At 38.6% G+C, this 18,049-nt stretch overlaps 1 protein-coding gene across 5 annotated transcripts in view; it reads right to left on the reverse strand.

Annotated features, from left to right (window-relative positions):
• Positions 1 to 18,049, reverse strand: part of ntm (neurotrimin) — a 467,252-nt gene that overhangs the window by 151,529 nt on the left and 297,674 nt on the right. For 4 of the 5 annotated variants that reach the window (XM_051683516.1, XM_051683513.1, XM_051683515.1 and 1 more), the window contains exon 1: positions 7,965 to 8,997. In XM_051683516.1, coding sequence (XP_051539476.1) covers positions 7,965 to 8,143 — 179 coding nt within the window. In that variant the 5' untranslated portion in view covers positions 8,144 to 8,997. Of the gene's footprint in view, positions 1 to 7,964; positions 8,998 to 18,049 lie in introns of those variants that run through there. The other variant, XM_051683514.1, reaches the window with a different exon arrangement.

The raw sequence follows: 18,049 nt of genomic DNA on the forward strand, positions 1-18,049 counted from the left end.
TTTCTCACCCACACCCATCATATCTCTTCTGAGGACCTGGATTTAACCACTGACTTTTTGTGCTTTTTGGATCTTCTGAGTTCTGTTCACCATTCACTTGCATTGTATGGACCTACAGAGCTTGGATATTCCTCTAAATATCTTTGTTTGTGTTCTGCAGAAGAAAGAAAGTCATACACATCTAGGATGGCATGAGGGTGAGTAAATGAGAGAATTTTCACTTTTGGGTGAACTACCGCTTCTCATAGAGATCATTTAATTGGAAAAAAATATTGTATATTATGGTCTCATGACAAGTCGTAATAATTAGTACGAGATGGAAAACACATAAGAAATTGTACAAGTTGGTTCAAATGAAAACATACAACTTTTAATACCACAGAACAAAATAAATGCACCAATGAACAATGTTATTATGATTTTTTTTACAAAGTTTCCCTAAACCTAAACCTAACCATGAAATCTAACCCCTTACCCAAACCCTAAACTTAAGCATGATTTTAATAGAAAAATTACTTTTTTGTATCACAAAAGATAGCGAAACATCAGGGTTTTGAACAAGTATTCTTAAGATTCCTAAGTTTAACCCCTAACCTAAACCCGAAATCAAACCATGATTTTATTAGGAAAACCTCTTTTGTGTCCCATGGAAGAAAGAAAACATTGGGCTTGGAATTAAACGAGGTAAGCATAGAATGGGTTATTGACATACAATACATCAGACATTTGTGTTGCAAAAATAATAATGTTTATATTTCCCTTCGAAGATGATTCCTCAATATTTTGGTCCGTTTACACAGAAGAGAAAGACTTCAATTTTAAATGCAAATTTGCCTTTTATTTTATTTTGTATTACGTAGTAGTGGTTGACCGATATATCGCCGAGGCTGATAAATCGGCTGATCTTCGGACTTTTTTTAATTATCGCATCGGCTGAAAAATGTTCCTTTTTTGGCCGGTTTTTTTCTTGAGGGCGCCAAATATCGCCTGCTTGCATTTGAAGCGTCTGAGACATGTAAACGGCCAGTCACGGTTTGTTTTGTTGTTACATGCCATCGTGTAACTACAATAATAGACCGGTGTGCAACACAGTGTCATTTAAACGGTCCACATATCAGAGCCACGGCAGACACGTTTGAGCTCATAATGTTAAAGTGCTCGCCTGTTTCATTCTCAAACTCTCTCCTCAACAGTTCCCTGTAACTTTTAACTGATGATAAAAAGGCAAATCATATACCGTCTGCAAATATGTGCATATCTCCTTTAAACAGATGTAATAAACCAACCTTACACAACTTCAGCAGATCCAGCATCCTGTGGAGTGCTCATAAATCTTCCTCTGAAGCACATATTCTAACAGTCTCTCCTCAACAGTTCCCTGTAACTTTTCTAATGATAAAAGGCAAATATCAATAAAACGTCTATTATATGCTATCTGCAAATATGCAGATATCTTGTCTAAAAAGATGTGATTCACGAACCTCACGAAAATCCAGCGTTTTTTTCCTGTCGAACGCTCATCTAATATCTTCCTTTGATGCGCGTATTCTATCAGCCAGAATCAAAACTTCAGGATCAGGATCAAAAGTTCCTCTCATTCACAAATCATGATGGTCTGTCTATGACAATCCAAGCAGGCGATCCAGGCCGTATAAACTGTCAGGAGACTGCTGCTCGTGCTGGATCCGCAGAAGCGCGTGAGTGCAATTTCAAGGCTGTATCTAGCTAAAATAAGGTGCTTTTCAAACTGTTCGGAGACCAGTTTCCTTAAGAGTTCCATTCATTCAAAACAGCTGTCAGTTAAGCCATTAACTGATTAGGCAGCAAAGTCAGCTGCCTACGTTTTCAGATGCAGCCCAAGGTAAAAGTGCTTCATGTGCGCTATGAGTAAATGTCTTATTCACTATGCACTGTATGCACAATTGGTTTGATTCGATATTTTTTGAGTAAATGCGACTGCTAACGTGGACATGCCATCCATGGTTGCTGGACTACTATATGTACTGTTATGTCCTTCTTCCTAATATATTAACAATATCTTCATGTGCAAATAAATTACTAAAATTTGATGACTAAACAGAAATCTGAAGAAACTGCTATCTACCATTTAAAATCAATATTATTATTTATTTATTTTTTGTGTGTGAAATTGAATAAATATAGTGCTAAATAAGAGTTTATTATTTTATTTCATTTTAGCAATTTTATGTTTATTATTTACTATATTATATTGTGTGATATATCGGTATTGTATCGGCCTATCGGCCACCCTGATCTCTGGATATCGGCATCTGCTATTAAAAAACCCATATCGGTCGACAACTATTATGTAGTATCCATGAAATCTTTGTATGTTTTTTTTTTTTTAATTTTTTTTTATATGAAACCAAATAAAATTTTATTTACACACACACACACACAAAAAAAAAAAAAAAAAAAAAAACATTTATTTACTAGTATTTATTTTTCACCGTGCACTCAAGACTAACAGACTAAAAGCCACAAAACTCCAATTTTGATTTCAGCGGGTCTTTTAAATAAAGACATACACACAATATTTTCTCAGAGTGAGAGAGAATATTGCAGAGTTATGCAGGTTAAACCTGGTGGATTCTTAGGAAATTGCAGGGATTTGCTCCTATCCACCAGGGCTGGTGATAACAACAGTGATATATATCAGTTGTCAAGGATAGGTGGATAAGTAGCTGGAAGATTTTATCACTGAAAGGGAAGAGTGGGTTAGGACTCATCCCACAATCGTGGATGCAGTATTCTCTGGGAACAGCCATGAAATGGTGGTATGCATGATTGTTGTACTGTTTTAACAGAAAGTAAAATGCTGAGGTAAATCTCTGAGACGTTTCTGTTCTGTGTTAAGTCAAAATGCTGGGAAAGAGGAAATTAGCTACTCTGAGCCTCAACAAGCAGCACAAGGTCAGTGTACCAGCTCTCAATGGTATTAAAAAGCTATACAAGAAGGAAGCCAATAAATCCCAGGCCTTTCAGTAACCACAAGTGATAAGTGAGTACTGCATCCATCCAATACACTCAGTAGTTGAAAAACTTTGACCCATGTAACTTCACTAAAACACCAGAGTCTAGGAATTGACACCACACCCTATTATCATAGATCCTCCCCTGAGTGATCTACACACAGTCCGCCATTTTTTTTCCGCACTGGAGCAGCTACAGTGAGAAGAATAATGTCTTAGCTTCGTAAGCATCATAAGTGTTCTGTTGTTGGCTGTAAAAGTGAACATAAGAGTCTTCATGTACTCCCGGCATCAGAGCTACTGAAGACGCAGTGGACAAGTTTTGTTTTTGAAGAAAATGTGCCACAAAACATACCAAAATTTGTGAATGTTTGTGCAAATCATTTTACACCGGACTGCTTTGTGAATGAGGATCAATATAAAGCAGGATTTTCAAAAAATTTGACACTCAAGCATGGATCAGTATCATCTGTTCGTGTTCCAGCTTTATATCCTGAAGGTGTAAGTATCACACATTATATTTCGTGAATGTTTGCAAATCGCCTTTCCGAATGTGCTTGTTAGCTGATTCCACGGCTAATGCAGCTAAAGTTACCATTGTCTCTGACTGTATTCATGGAGACCAGACCTATGTCGTTATAGCTTGTTTGCACATGACGTCATGTCACTGCGTTGCTGTGGCGTGAAATGCAGATGGAGGGCAGGAAGTGATTTTCTACATAAGAAGCACTATCACAAACTCAAAATGCCTATGCTTTGCATTGTTTACGGTTGCTCATACATATATGGCTGAACTCCGGTATTTACGGTGTCAGTCATATTGGTTCTGATTTGTTGTTGCTATAGTATCCGAAGCACGAGCTTTAAAGGCACAGCCCTCTTCTGGAAAGCAGCTCATTTGCATTTAAAGAGACACACGCAAACAGTGTGTTTTTGATTCCACCCAAAAAGAGGAATTTACAACATAGTATAATAAATGATCCGTGGGGTATTTTGAGCTGAAACTTCACAGACACATTCTGGGGACACCTGAGACTTATATTACATCTTGTAAAAAGGGGCATAATAGGTCTCCTTTAAGTAAAGATGCAGCTTCATGTTTCCACTTTGCATGCACATAGATGACAGTATCATCAGCATACATCTGCATTTGAACCCCTGGAGCAACTGAAATTAAATCATTAACATATATGCTAAACAGTATAAGGGGCATAAAATGGACCCTTGTGAAACCCCTATTGAACAATCTAAAGATTTTTCAATGTTTGTGTTCCAAGGAAGAAAGTAATGTGACTATGAAATGACATAAGGGTGAGTAAATAATGACAAAATTTACATTTTTGGGTGAACTATTCCTTTAAGCATAATTTGTTAATATCTTTCTCAAGGATGGAGTTTCAAAAGTATTTTCACAGCTTTAAAATAGCATTGTGAGAAAAGGTTGGCCATAAACTGTAACCACAGAGAGTTAGGAAGCAGCATGCGAAAATTCATTAAGTTTGACAGTTTGTGTGATAATGCATTGGGATTGTTTATTTTCACTGAGACAGTATACCATTATAGACATTATTTTTTTTTTTTTTTTTCATTTGATACAGCTGATTTATTTTTGCAACAAGCAAAACAGGCATTTGTCTCAAAAGTTATCACTTTCCTGGTCCCCCTACAAACAGATTTTCAAACATGGCAATCACAAAACTCAATGGAAAACAGGCCTGTTTGGATACTCCCTCAAATCTGTGGCCAACTATGTTAGACTTAAAACTGAAGTGAAATTCTTGGTTGTTTTTGTTATGGTCCTCATAAACGGTGCTATGTTAGCTGTTCTGGAATGTCTACCACGTCCATACTAATCCATTTAAATTTTAAAAAAGGTTGCCTACGTTTATGGAGAGCCTTTTCGAAAGTCTCTATATTTGGTTGAGGAAAACACCATTCTAGTGTAGGTGAGGCATAAGTCCAGTAAAAATAATGCATTTTCACATGAAAATGTATTAGTGTGGACGTGGCCATCAATATGCTAGTGTACTCCTAGACGGTGACAAAATAAACTTTAAGCAGATATATGCAATTAAAATGTACATTCTATCTCTTTTAGCAATACGGACAAAACAAATTGAGGACTCACATTTCATCCAATCAAATTCTTTTGACTAGTGATAGCAAGTAGCAAATTATGTTCATGGCTCTGGCGTCAACAAAAGGCTAATGGCTATTTATAAAGCCCCAACTTCCACAGGAAAGAAATCCACATTTGCCTGTGCAAATTTCGTTTGCATGGCTTGTTAATGAGTGAATGTTAATTTTAAATGTCTACTTGTGTTTCTATATATGTCTGTAGCTCATCAGTATCACCTTTTAAACTTGAACTCCTCTTTGACGTCTAACCAGTAAACCACCATATCCTGTAATCCTCTCCAGACAGTGCAGACACTTCAACACCCACACACTGCCATAAAAAACCCTCAATTTCTGTCACATAATTCTATAAGAGGGCTTTAAATAGGCCCACGCTGTTGATGATTTACGCAATGAATCTTATTTTTATGTAATAGCCTTGTTATGTTTCGGCCGAAGCGTGTCTGGAACTGCCAGAGCTAGTTTTCTGCTAATGTTCACCTGAGGGGGAGATATGACTGAAAACCTCACCTTGGGCGGCTGGTATGATGACACCCATAACTGTAAACAGTGCGGCTGTCAAAATGAGTGGCAATGCATCAGTGAAACTGCTTTGTCTAATGTATAATCTCACTAGAGGGGTATAACTATTAGACTACTCAAATTCGAAACGCTGCCCCCAGTGGTCAAGGTGGTGAATGTTGTTGGGCATATGATGTTGGGCTCCATGTTAATTGTGAAGCGAGTTGTTTTCAGCTGTACAGGATTTAATCCAGTTAAGAGGAATGCATATTTTATAAACTGAACCTTCCAATCCCCAAACCTAACCATCAGTGGAGTAAAGAAATACAAAAAAATAAATAAAAAGGAAAAATGCAACCTCTGAATCATGCTCGCCACTGATTATGAGAACACAATTACTTCCTGGTTTCAATGCGAGATCCAAACCTGGGTTTCTCTATATGCTGATGCTTGAGCCGATGCAAAAATGTCTGATAGGAGATGGTGCTTGTTAGATAGTGGGCATAATGTGTCCAAACCTTGGGTACTGAAACTCTCGGAAACAACATGCCAACTTCCCTTATGATCATGTTGCTAATGCACCAAATGCATTTACAAATAGAATCTATCATCAATATTTCTACATTTTACCAATAAATATCTGTTGTTTTATACCATGCCTTTCATGTGTATCCCCACATTGTTTCTACAGCCCTGACTGGCTTTATCATCTCACATGACTATGATAACATCTTCTCTCTCTTTACAGCTAAACAGCCTATATTTTTATGCCTTTACTAAAAAGCAATAATGCATTGCTTTTAAAATAAAATGAATAATTCACAGCTTTCATCCGATAATCAACAATGTAAATAAACATTCTCCATCAATTTAGGAATTTTACCAAGACATTGAAAAGGCCTCTGAATTTGTTTATTCCTAACAAACTAAGACAAGTTGATATTAAGACAACCGAACATGAGTAGCTGCATTTTATGAGATCTACCCATCTATGAAAACAGACAGATACTGTATATATACATTAATTAAACCATCAATCTGTGATCTCCTTCACTAGTATGTTTTGCTATCTTTTTTTCTTCTTTTTTTCTCCCGAATTTGGAATTCCCAATTCCCAATGCGCTCTAAGTCCTCATAGTGGCATAGTGACTCGCCTCAATCCGGGTGGCGGAGGATGAATCTCAGTTGCCTCCGCATCTGAGACCGTCAATCTGCGCATCTTATGTGGCTTGTTGAGCGCGCCACCGCAGAGACACAGTGCGTGTGGAGGCCCCACGCCATTCTCCGTGGCATCCACGCACAACTCACCACGCTCCCCACACTCCCCACCGAGAGCGAGAACCACATTATAGCGACCACGAGGAGGTTACCCCATGTGACTCTACCCTCCCTAGCAACCGGGCCAATTTGGTTGCTTGGGAGACCTGGCTGGAGTCACTCAGCACGCCCTGAGTTTGAACACGTGACTCCTGGGGTGAAAGTCAGCGTCTTTGCTCGCTGAGCTACCCAGGCCCCATGTTTTGCTATCTTTGCATACAGGTTAAGCTTTATTAAAGTGGGTGTAATCCTATGAGTCATGATAATATCCTGAAGGTTGCTAGCTCACGTGCCTTCATTAAGACACGTAGAAGACCCCAAAAATTTTCGTGTAAACACACACATCTTTGTTATTTAGATTACTTTGCTATCTAAATAAGCACTTTTTTTGTTTTTTATACAAAGCTAATTATAACGACTACAGACTAACCCTAACCCAAACAATAACACTAACAGAAAAACTTCTGCATTTTTAGAATGAAAACTAAATTTTAATTTATTTATAAATCATTTTACCAATTGAGTATGGTCTGATTATGGGGACCAAGTAAACACCCATACAAATTAAGTTAATTTAAGTTAAAGTTACACAGACTGCTTAAAATAATAACCACAAAAAAAAAAAAAAAAAAACGTGTAATAATAGCCAACATTTTCATACTTGTGAAATGCCACACTGGTTTCATCTACCTGACTCTTGTCTTGGCCACTTTAGAAGTTCATTAACATATTTTCTTAAATGTGTTACACTATGTGCTCAAAACCTGCCATAATTTCAAGCACAATAGCATTCAAACTTTGTTTTTCAGTTTGAAACAAACTAATAAAGCTAGAATATTTCTTACAGATACCATTAATCAAGTGATAGCCTACTATACCAAAAGCGTACACACTTGTCTTGTCTCAAATGTCATTTACAATAATAAATGGATGAAAAGCAGGTGACAAACGTCACGTTGCCATGCCTGCCAAAATAGTTGACAGCATGATAAATGCAAAACCATAACCGCCTACCTGAGGAAGACCGTCTCTCCTTGTCTGACGGTGATGTTGTCCATCTGTTTGTTATCGGACTGGGATTCTCCTTGACTGCGGACGGGCAGACCTGCGGGGAGAAGAAACAGCAGTCTGAGACATATCACCACACATCTCCTCCAGGACGCTGCGCAGCATCCACACACAACTATCTTCATCTCGGGAGTTTTTCTGATGGACCAGACACTGTAAATCCGTCGGACACGCAGTACAGTCCCAGAGAGGAACGCGTTAGCTAGCCATTGTAGTTCATCTGTTAATCCAGATTTCCACTGCAGGTACTGTACACAGCAAAATCCCTACTTAAAAGTACAGAGAGCTTATCTATGTCTGCGCCGCGCTGTCATATGCGGCATTGAAAAGGAACAAAAATAAAATAAAAATGCATGAATGAAATGAAATTCAGCTGTGCTGGTTTCTTAGATCCAAATGCATTAAAATTCGCATTAAAAATCCATCTTTTCCCCCACTGAAACTGCGGTCTCAAACTTTAAAAAGTGAAAGCTGCAGAGCCGAAAGCCAATGAACGTGCCCAAAATGTCACTCCAGCTGTGCGTGAACAGATATGGAGAATGTCTGTGGCTCGTCAATGCGTGTACAGTATGAGTCTGAGCGACACGCTTTTCTCAAAAGAAAAAGAAAAAAAGTATCCCTCCGGTGGGACTGCTACTTGGTTTCTTTCAGAGGCTGCTGGAGAGATTACTGTGAATGGAGGCTGTAAACGCGCATTACTTTTTTTTTTTTATATATATCAGTTCCGCTGCACAAATAAGTTGGGGAAAAGAGCGCTGTAGTCATAGCAGCGGCGCGAGACCTCTTCGTGCTGAGCAGTAGCCTGCAGTAGAGAACTAACAAGGGGCCGTTCACTCAAATAATAATAATAATAATAATAATAATAATAATTAGCAGAACGCAGATGGACGCGTATTTAACAGTTGAAGTTATTTTTAACCTGACACGTCGAAAAAACGCTGATAAAACCGTCGAGACGCGGCGCAACGGTCAAAGACACACACACACACACACACACACACACACACACACACACACACACACTTGTTTTTATATCATTGTGGGTACTCTCCATAGACTTCCATGCATTTTATGGATTTTATACAGATCTAGTGATGGCCTAATTTGAATCCCCTAACCCTACCCCTAAACCTAACCCTCACAGAAACATTTTTGCATTTTTACATTTTCAAAAAAACATCCTTTAATATGTTTAATAAGCCATTTTCCTCGTGGGGACCGCTGGCTGGGCCACACAAGGTAGGTGATCTCAGGTTTTACTATCCTTGTGGGGACACACACACACACACACACACACACTAATAATTAAAAAAAAAATAACGGGAACAAATGAAATAACACTTTCGGTGTGTGTATGGCCCCTTATCCAATCCTGAGCAACCTCTGGGCAGCACCATGATGATTCTAACTGCCTGTTTTCTGTTTCTGGTCTTGAGATGCAATGTAAAAAGTACCAAAACGAGCCATATCCAGACAGAGAACAACAACCATTTAAGTTTTTATTATTATTATTATTTTGGGAATAAAAATGATTTTCAGGCTCAACTTGGCTGCTGTTGTTGCCTATTGTAACAACTCAAAGTTAGTTTCATAGTTAATGATATAAACGTAACTAACTTCAGACCATCGCTTCATGTCATCTTCTTCACACTCAGGTGAAGCACAGTCAATAAAAAATGGTCATCTCAATTCTGTGAAGAATCGGCTCTATACAGCCACATGTTTTTTTGACAATTTTTACAAATTAAATACCTTAAACATTACATTACCCATTAAGAATATACGGTAATGCGTGTGAAAACACTGAAGGCCGGAAACTGACAACAGTCGAATCGTGGAACACTTCTGCGTTAAGGAAAAATGTGGATTAAGTTGGAAAAAGCTTGCAGTTATAATGGTGCTAGACATGCTCGTGCTGGGCAGGAGCCTACACTGGAGCACTGATATGACAGCCAACAACTGCTCAAGTTGTGCCTGACCTCAATTTACTCCATCTTACACTAAAAAGTTTGTTGTTCTCCATCTGGATCACTCATTATGGTAGTTTTTACATTGCTTCTCATGGTGACCGGAATCTGAAAACAGTCCCCCAGCAGTCAGAGTCATTATGGCGCCACCCAGTAGTTATATACGGCGTCTAAAAAAAACACGGCATTCCTGCATGAGACGCTGAAAAAATGGCAAGACACGGCTCAATACCGGTCAAAGGCGTACGGCTATCGCATGTTTACAGTGGAAATCAATTAATAATTAGTGGGGATGGACGCACAAGCATGTTCGGTGTGTACGGCACCTTACAAGTTGGAAAAAGCACGCTGTTGTCATGGCACTAGACATGCACGTGCTGAGCAGGAGCCTACAGTCTACCACTAATTTGACAACCTGCTAACAACTAAAATGGTTCTGGATCGCTCATTACAGTTGGTTTTTTGTTTTTTGTTTTTATCCCCTTTTCTACACAATTTGGCATGCCAAATTCCCAATGCTCATTAATTCCTCGTGATGGAGCAGCTACTCGTCTCAATCCAGATGGTGGAGGAAAAATCTCAGTTGCCTCCACTTCTGAGACAGTCAGCCCGTGCATATTTTCACGTGGTTTGCTGTGCACGTTACAGCTGAGACTTAGCGCATGTGGGGGCTCATGCTATGCACCGCGACATCCACGCACAACTCACCACATGCCCCACCGATAGCGAGAACCATCATATAGCGACCAAAAGGTAGATAACCACATGTTTACAGTGGAAAACAATTAATAATTAGTGGGGATGGACGCACAAACATGTTTGGTGTGAACGGAGCCTTACAAGTTGGAAAAAGCACGCTGTTGTCATGGCACTAGATATGCTCGTGCTGGGCAGGATCCTACAATCGACCACTAATTTGACAACCTGCTAACACCTAAAATGGTTCTGGTTCGCTCGTTACAGTTGTTTTTTTGTTTTTTGTTTTTATCCCCTTTTCGCCACAATTTGGCATGCCAAATTCCCAAAGCTCATTAATTCCTCATGATTGAGCAGTTACTCGCCTTAATCCAGATGGCGGAGGAAAAATCTCAGTTGCCTCCACTTCTGAGACAATCAGCCCGTGCATATTTTCACGTGGTTTGCTGTGCACGTTACAGCTGAGATTTAGCGAATGTGGGGGCTCATGCTATTCACCACGGCATCCACGCACAACTCACCACGCGCCCCACCGATAGCGAGAACCATCATATAGTGACCATGAGGAAGGTAACCCATGTAACTCTAACCACCCTAGCAACCAGGCAAATTTGGTTGCTGAGGAAGCCTGGCTGGAGTCACTCAGCACACCCCGGATTCTAACTCGCGACTCCAGTGGTGGTAGTCAGCATCTTTGTTCGCTGAGCTACCCAGGCCCTGTTACAGTTGTTTAAAAATTGCTTCTTATAGAGACCAGAAAACAGTCCAGCAGCAATCAGAATCATTATGGCGCCTGCCGCCAAGTGGTTGGTTAGGAAAACAGTGGATAAGGGATCATTCACACAATTTATTTATTTATTTATTTATTTTTGCTGGTTTTGTTATTTGTTTGTGTGTGTGTGTGTGTGTGTGTGTGTGTGTGTGTGTGTGTGTGTCTGTCCGTACTTTTTAAAATTGTTTCCCTATGTGGACATGCTCTATACTGACGTTTTTCCCAGTTGCGCCACATCTCGCTGTTTGTTTAGCACCTCACGCAAGAGCGCCAGGTTTTTAGACGCTGTGTCAGGTTACAAAGAACTCCAACTGTAAAGTATTGGCTCTATGGAGGCACAAGCTTTTTTATTTGCCAATTTGTAAAAATGTAATATGCTAAACATCACATTATATTCTAAAAACATACAGTATGTCAATGTGAGTGAAAACACTGGAGACCGTAAAACAAAACTTCTGTTATGACTCATGGAACACTTCTACGTTCAGAAAAAATGGTGGATAAGTTGAAAAAAAGCATGCTGTTGTCATAGCAGCAGTGCCAGACATCCTCGTGCTGTGCAGTAGCCAGCAGTAGAGCACTATTAAGAGAGCACAAATCAGCATGTATTGTCTGGAGTAATGCAATGCATGGACAACTTTCATTGATTGCATATGGTTGCAGCCCCTGCCTTTCAGCATTACTGTTCTATGACAATGAGCACTCAAAAAGGTAAAATTGAGCTTTGTTGCACAAATCACAAAAATGAAATAACCCACATTCTGAGAACTGAAGTGGAAAGTGTCTAGACAGAGTGGATGAAAAGAAAATTGAGGCACAAAATTAAATGTCCTGTATTTCATAAACAGGGTGAAATTCTCTCAGACACCACCTGCTGCCTACCATGGTCCAGGTTCAAACCTGGCAGAAGAAATAATCAAATCACACAAACGAGCAGTGCTTATTTGATAAGCCTCAAGAGGACAAGGATGCCCAGAGCATTTTTATGAGGGACAATTTAAGAAAAACAACATGTTTTCTTCTCTCTCAGATAGACCCTCTCTGCCAATGGCTCTTAATGGCAATGTTTCCTCTCAGATTACTTCGGAGAACTTGAGTCAACAGGTGACAGTGGCCTGATAAGAGCCACATGCAGAGTAGAACCTTGCTTGTGGTTTACAATCAGACGTAGAAATGAAAATAGATGTACGGTTAACTCATCTTTCATAAAATATCCTTCCCTCCCATAAAAGAAATGGTGAAAGAAATTGGCAGCGCATGACAACAGACCGTGTAAGGAAGAGCACATACACGCGAGCATTTGCAGATGACTCATTTTTCTGCAGTGCTACAGCTTGGATGATTTATTACAGAAGCTGAACGCATTGCACTGTCATACTATCGCTTTCACCAGCTTACATATGCACTCATATGATGCTTATTATTGATATGTCTTACATTATTTATTGATTGTCTTATTGGTTGATTTATATCAGTATGATTTTCGAAGTTAGTGTTAGTCTGTCTGAGAAACCTTGTAATGACAAGTCTATTCAAATGTTAAATTAAAATAAATAAATAAATAAATAAATAAAACAATCACACAGATGGACCTCCCACCAGTGTCTGGGCAAAATTTGCCCCCTGGAAATTATTTTAAGGGGTATTTTTGTGTATCAAGTGTTTGGTAACAAGGGAATTCAGTATGGGGGTGTATTTTAAATATTGGCAGAATTTTTGTCACTCTTGGTGGCATTTTAGTTCCAAGCCCTGGTTAATTTCTGACCCTGCTTCCCACACCTTTTATGCATTATTTACCTGCCCTTGGCTGGTGCAGATGTGAATGAAATGGAGCATGTTAGTATGGACCTAAAAGAGTCCCTCGCTGGTTGTGCACTCTGATGCATCTCTGATACGCTCCAGATAGTCTCCTTTCTCTAAGATTGTGTTTGTCCACCAGGGATCTGTGATATTGAGGTCTCGGTTATAGCAAAGAACTGAGTGATTGTCAGTATGTAATATACTCTGTGGTGTATGCGAGATGCTAATATGTATTGTGAAACCTTTAAGATGCATCATAGTAATCCACAAGGGTATAATTATACAGTGGTTGCAAAAAGTGTTTAGACACTCAAACCAGACTTAAAAATTACTGCCACTGCTTTATATAACAAAATATCATAAGTTACATTTATTTTACAGAAACATAGCACAAGTACACTTCTCAAGAAAAAAAAAAAAAAACATTTCATAAAAACACGTTTTCTAGGTTTTAAATCATAAAACAATAGATATACTGTTATAATTCAGAAATTATTTGGACACTTTCCAGTAGTCAAACTTAGTGAAACATCACAGGTAATGTGATTAACTAAACCTGTGGTTACTCTGCTCGGACACCTGTGTGAAATTGAGGGGAACTGACTTCATACATCCACTGAAAAAAGACCTTGGGACCAGTTGGTTAAAAGTAATTGCAAAGAAAAGAATGGCTAAGAAAAGTTAGTTCTGAGTAAAGGTCTCAAACTATTTATTTGCAGATGCCACTCGGTTAAATATTTGATATCTAATGCAATGGCATTCATACAGTTAAAGGAATAGTTCACCCAAAAATTATGATTCTCTCTTCATTTACTCATCCTTTTGCCATCTCAAACTCTTGTACGACTTTCTTCTGCAGAACACAAACAAAGATTTTTCTGTCAATATGAATGACGTATGACTGTAGATGTCAAGATTTATAGTGATAAAGGAGTTATATTTTGGTCTGTTCTCACCCAGAACCACTCAGAACTTTTCAGAAGACATTGATTAAACCACTTGAGTTGTATGAATTACTTTTATGTTGCCTGTATGTCCTTTTTTGGTGCTTGAAAGTTTTGGATCCCATTGACTTGCATTGTATGGACAAAAACACCCCATACATCCTTCCAAAAAAACAAAAAAAACTTCCACAAAAGAAAGAAAGTCAAGCAAATTTGAGATGGCATAAGGAATGAAGAATGTATTATCATTTTTGGTCAAACTATTCCTTTAAGTGCCCAAACATTTTTGGGGGCCACTGTAGCCACGGACAAATTATTAGACTTAAGTGTACAATAAGCATATCAATGTCAGTGGTTTTAGTGTTACTTTAAGAATTTTAAATGTTGAATCTACATTCTTTCCCTCAAGCACATCTGCCAAAACTCCTACTACCTCAGACAACATCTATTTTTACATCAGTGTCATGTTGAGTGCACATGACATATTTGATCGCAGGTGTTTCACACAACATTCAGTGAAATTAAATGTTTGATCTTTAAATTTCACAGCTGTTGTTTCTGCCAGATGTCTCATCTCAGAAAAAAAGCTAGCAACTATGCGTGGCTGTTGATGTGAAGTGAAATATTTATGTTTGGATTTTTGATTTTTGTTTCAGTATTAAAAACTAGAGGTGTGCCTCTGAGCAATTGGCTGTGTCTCATTTGGAAGGATGCGTCCTCTGGAGGTCGCATTTGTCGGCCGCATACGTCATTGAGGCTGTCTCGTTTCAGAAAAGCGAGTAGGACACTTCGAATGCAGCCTTCGAATGTGACCTTCTTTCACGGGAATTCGGAGGATGCATGAGGTGTATCCTTCGTGGGCACTCACAACCCACAATTCTTTGTTTCAACGGAAATGTCTAAAAAAACCACGCCAATTTGCCCGTAAATATGATGTTCAAACGCAAGGAATGTTAATTCCCAAGTTGAAGTACCTCAGTTGATGGGTGCAGAGTATATAATATGTATAATTATATTAATATATAATTAAAATAAAGTATTAAGACTAAAAATACACCTGTAAAATCTATTTTCTTTTCTCTTTACATCATTATAACTCTCCTAAAATGTACCTCATACATTCCCTTCTAAAGGGACTTTGTTCCCTTCTCACTCAAAGCACTCAGGCTTGTTAAAGAGTGTCATGCTGTCATAGCAACCATGTTATGTTCCGTTTCTGTTTGTCCTACAAAGGCTGTCTCGTTTAAACGAGGCTTGTTTAAAGGAGGACACTCGGTATACTGCAGCCTTCAAAGGACGCGTCCTAACTAGGATGCAGCCTTCCAAATGAGACACAGCCATTGACTTTGATTTAAATTAGCAAACTTTTACACCAAGACTTTTTTTTTCTTGTTTTCTCAAAGACTTTCAATAGGACTACACTGGATAACCTACTGGTTGACAGCCTCTCAAATATTTGGCACACAAAGACTGCTTGAGTCTAACCATTTGGCCAGTACTCAACCAGTGTTGGGGAGTAACTAACCAAAAGCAGGGATGCTATTAACGACATTTTTCAGTAGCATTAAAGTAGCTCCGATATTTTCAAAGTAGTGTAACCTTAGTAACATGTTACTTTTCCAAGAAGTAGTAGTGTAGCTGGACAAAATGCTGCATTTTTTATGCAGATTGGTCTCATGAACATAACGTGAACAAGGAAACATTTTTGCAAAATGAAATTACGTGTCTTATTACATGTTTGGCTGCCAACCCCTTCTCACTCCAGAGGCGTCAAATACTTCCGCATGTGCAAGAGCCCAGCGCGTCAACAGGTGGACGCCAAAAGCAGCCTTTGGCGTCAGTTTCCGTTGCATCCGGCTAGCACATTGCTGCTTTCAATGAGAAATGTTTGCTGTCAAAGACTGACACAAGGGGCATTGAATATTTATCATCGTGAAATTATATGTTGGGGTACAATTTTATCAGCCACGTTTATTCACAATGGTAATGTTTAATCAGCAGCATTTATTAGTTCGCAGTGGCTAATGTTTAATCCATTGTTTTCTGTACACATTCTGCTCTGCTGAAGGTGACCTGTTCGGTTCCAAGTGTATTCTATGACTTCCAATTGCTTTGTGTAAAGAACAGACCCAAATGTAAGCTTTTATTCCACAATTGCAGTCCCCCAGCGTAACACATCCCGCACTCATCTCGTTCTAACGCATTCAAAAATTGCTGCCACATGAAGGCATCAGCGATGTCAAATGCCATTGGTTTGGAGGGGGGAGATTTTCAGCAACTAAAATCTTCGGTTTCACTCTGTTCCTCACTCAATGCTATCATATGGTTTGGAATATTATTATAGTGCTTTTGTATCATTTTTATTTCAAATAAATTATTATGACTGTACTTTATCTACTTGTTATGTCTTTAATATTGTTGAGAATTAGTTAGGTTTAGGCATAATGGTGGGGTCAGGTGCTTAAAAATATCTATAAGATAGTATAATATAAATGTATTGTTACTAAATTTACCCAACCCCATTCCTGAACCTAACCAATATCAATGATGTTAAACATGAAACCTCTTACTTGTTTTATATCGATGATAACTGGTTAGGTTCAGGAATGGGTTTGGTTAAGGGGATTTAAAATAATCAATATGATTATGTAATGTAACCACACTAATATATTTATAAGTATAACAAAACAAATTACGGTTAAACACACTATCTGAAGATTGACAGTGAGGCCTCCCTTTTAGACTGCTCTGCTGCATGCGTCGGAAACAGATGCCAGAGGGTACTTTTGGCGTCTGTAGATTGACGCGCTATGCTCTTGCACAAGCGGCAATATTTGACGCCTCAGGAGTGAGAATTGCAGTCAAAAGAGTGTGAAATGGTGTCATAATTAGATGAGGTTTTTAAGGTATAAGTCAGTTTGCAAAAATGTAGTAATAGTCACGTCCATTCTATGAGACTGGGTTGTTTTAATGTTATATTGCATGACATGCACAGATTTACAGCCAAGGGAGCTAAAGCAATTTTACAAAATAATATAATACTTAGTTAATTGGGGATGTTCATCCATATGTTTTTCACTAAGTTATATAACTAATGGTGTTTTTCAAATGTATATTAAAGACAGACAATTGATCTGTTCAAATTCTCCCACTCTAAGTGAGATCCTCATTTTTGTGTGAAATAATTCTCCGATTGCAATAAACAAATAAACACAGCACTCTCTCGTAATCTATTATGTGTAGCTAGACGGAAGTTACTCTACTTTATGAGTAACTTGTAGTTTGCAAGACTTTACTCAACAATATATCTTGTTTATCAGTTGACGGGTAGAGAGCTCCTACAAACCTTGGAGAAGAAAATACCACCCCAACTAATATCATGTCACTATAAGAGCTCAGTTATGTATCATAGAAGGCCTTTTATGTTTAGCAGTGTTTTGCTTTAGCCTGCTAAATATAAGCCACTTCAACATTCAAAACACCTAGCCATGATTGCCTGGGTTAAGAGCTGTGCTGAAAACAATAATCAACTGGATAGGATGCTCTGAGAGAGATAATATGTGTCCTCACAAATCTGTGAAAACAGTGTTTATGGCTTAAGTGAGAGCTCCAAGTGGCTTTGTGCCTGGAATGTAATGGGACACTCTCTGGATGTTTGTGCACACGTATACACACACCAAAGCACTAAATCACTCTCTTTCTCCAGCTAGAACACATACTGACACAGTGGGATGAGTGATTGTTCAGATTTCTATCCTGCAGAACTGAACAATCTGGTAGGCTAGAGCAATTCAACTCTTTAGGGTGGAAGTGACCATTATTTTCAAATACTGAGATTTATGTTGCTTGAAC

Source organism: Myxocyprinus asiaticus, chromosome 42, assembly GCF_019703515.2.
Source record: "Myxocyprinus asiaticus isolate MX2 ecotype Aquarium Trade chromosome 42, UBuf_Myxa_2, whole genome shotgun sequence".
NCBI classification, from domain to species: domain Eukaryota; kingdom Metazoa; phylum Chordata; class Actinopteri; order Cypriniformes; family Catostomidae; genus Myxocyprinus; species Myxocyprinus asiaticus.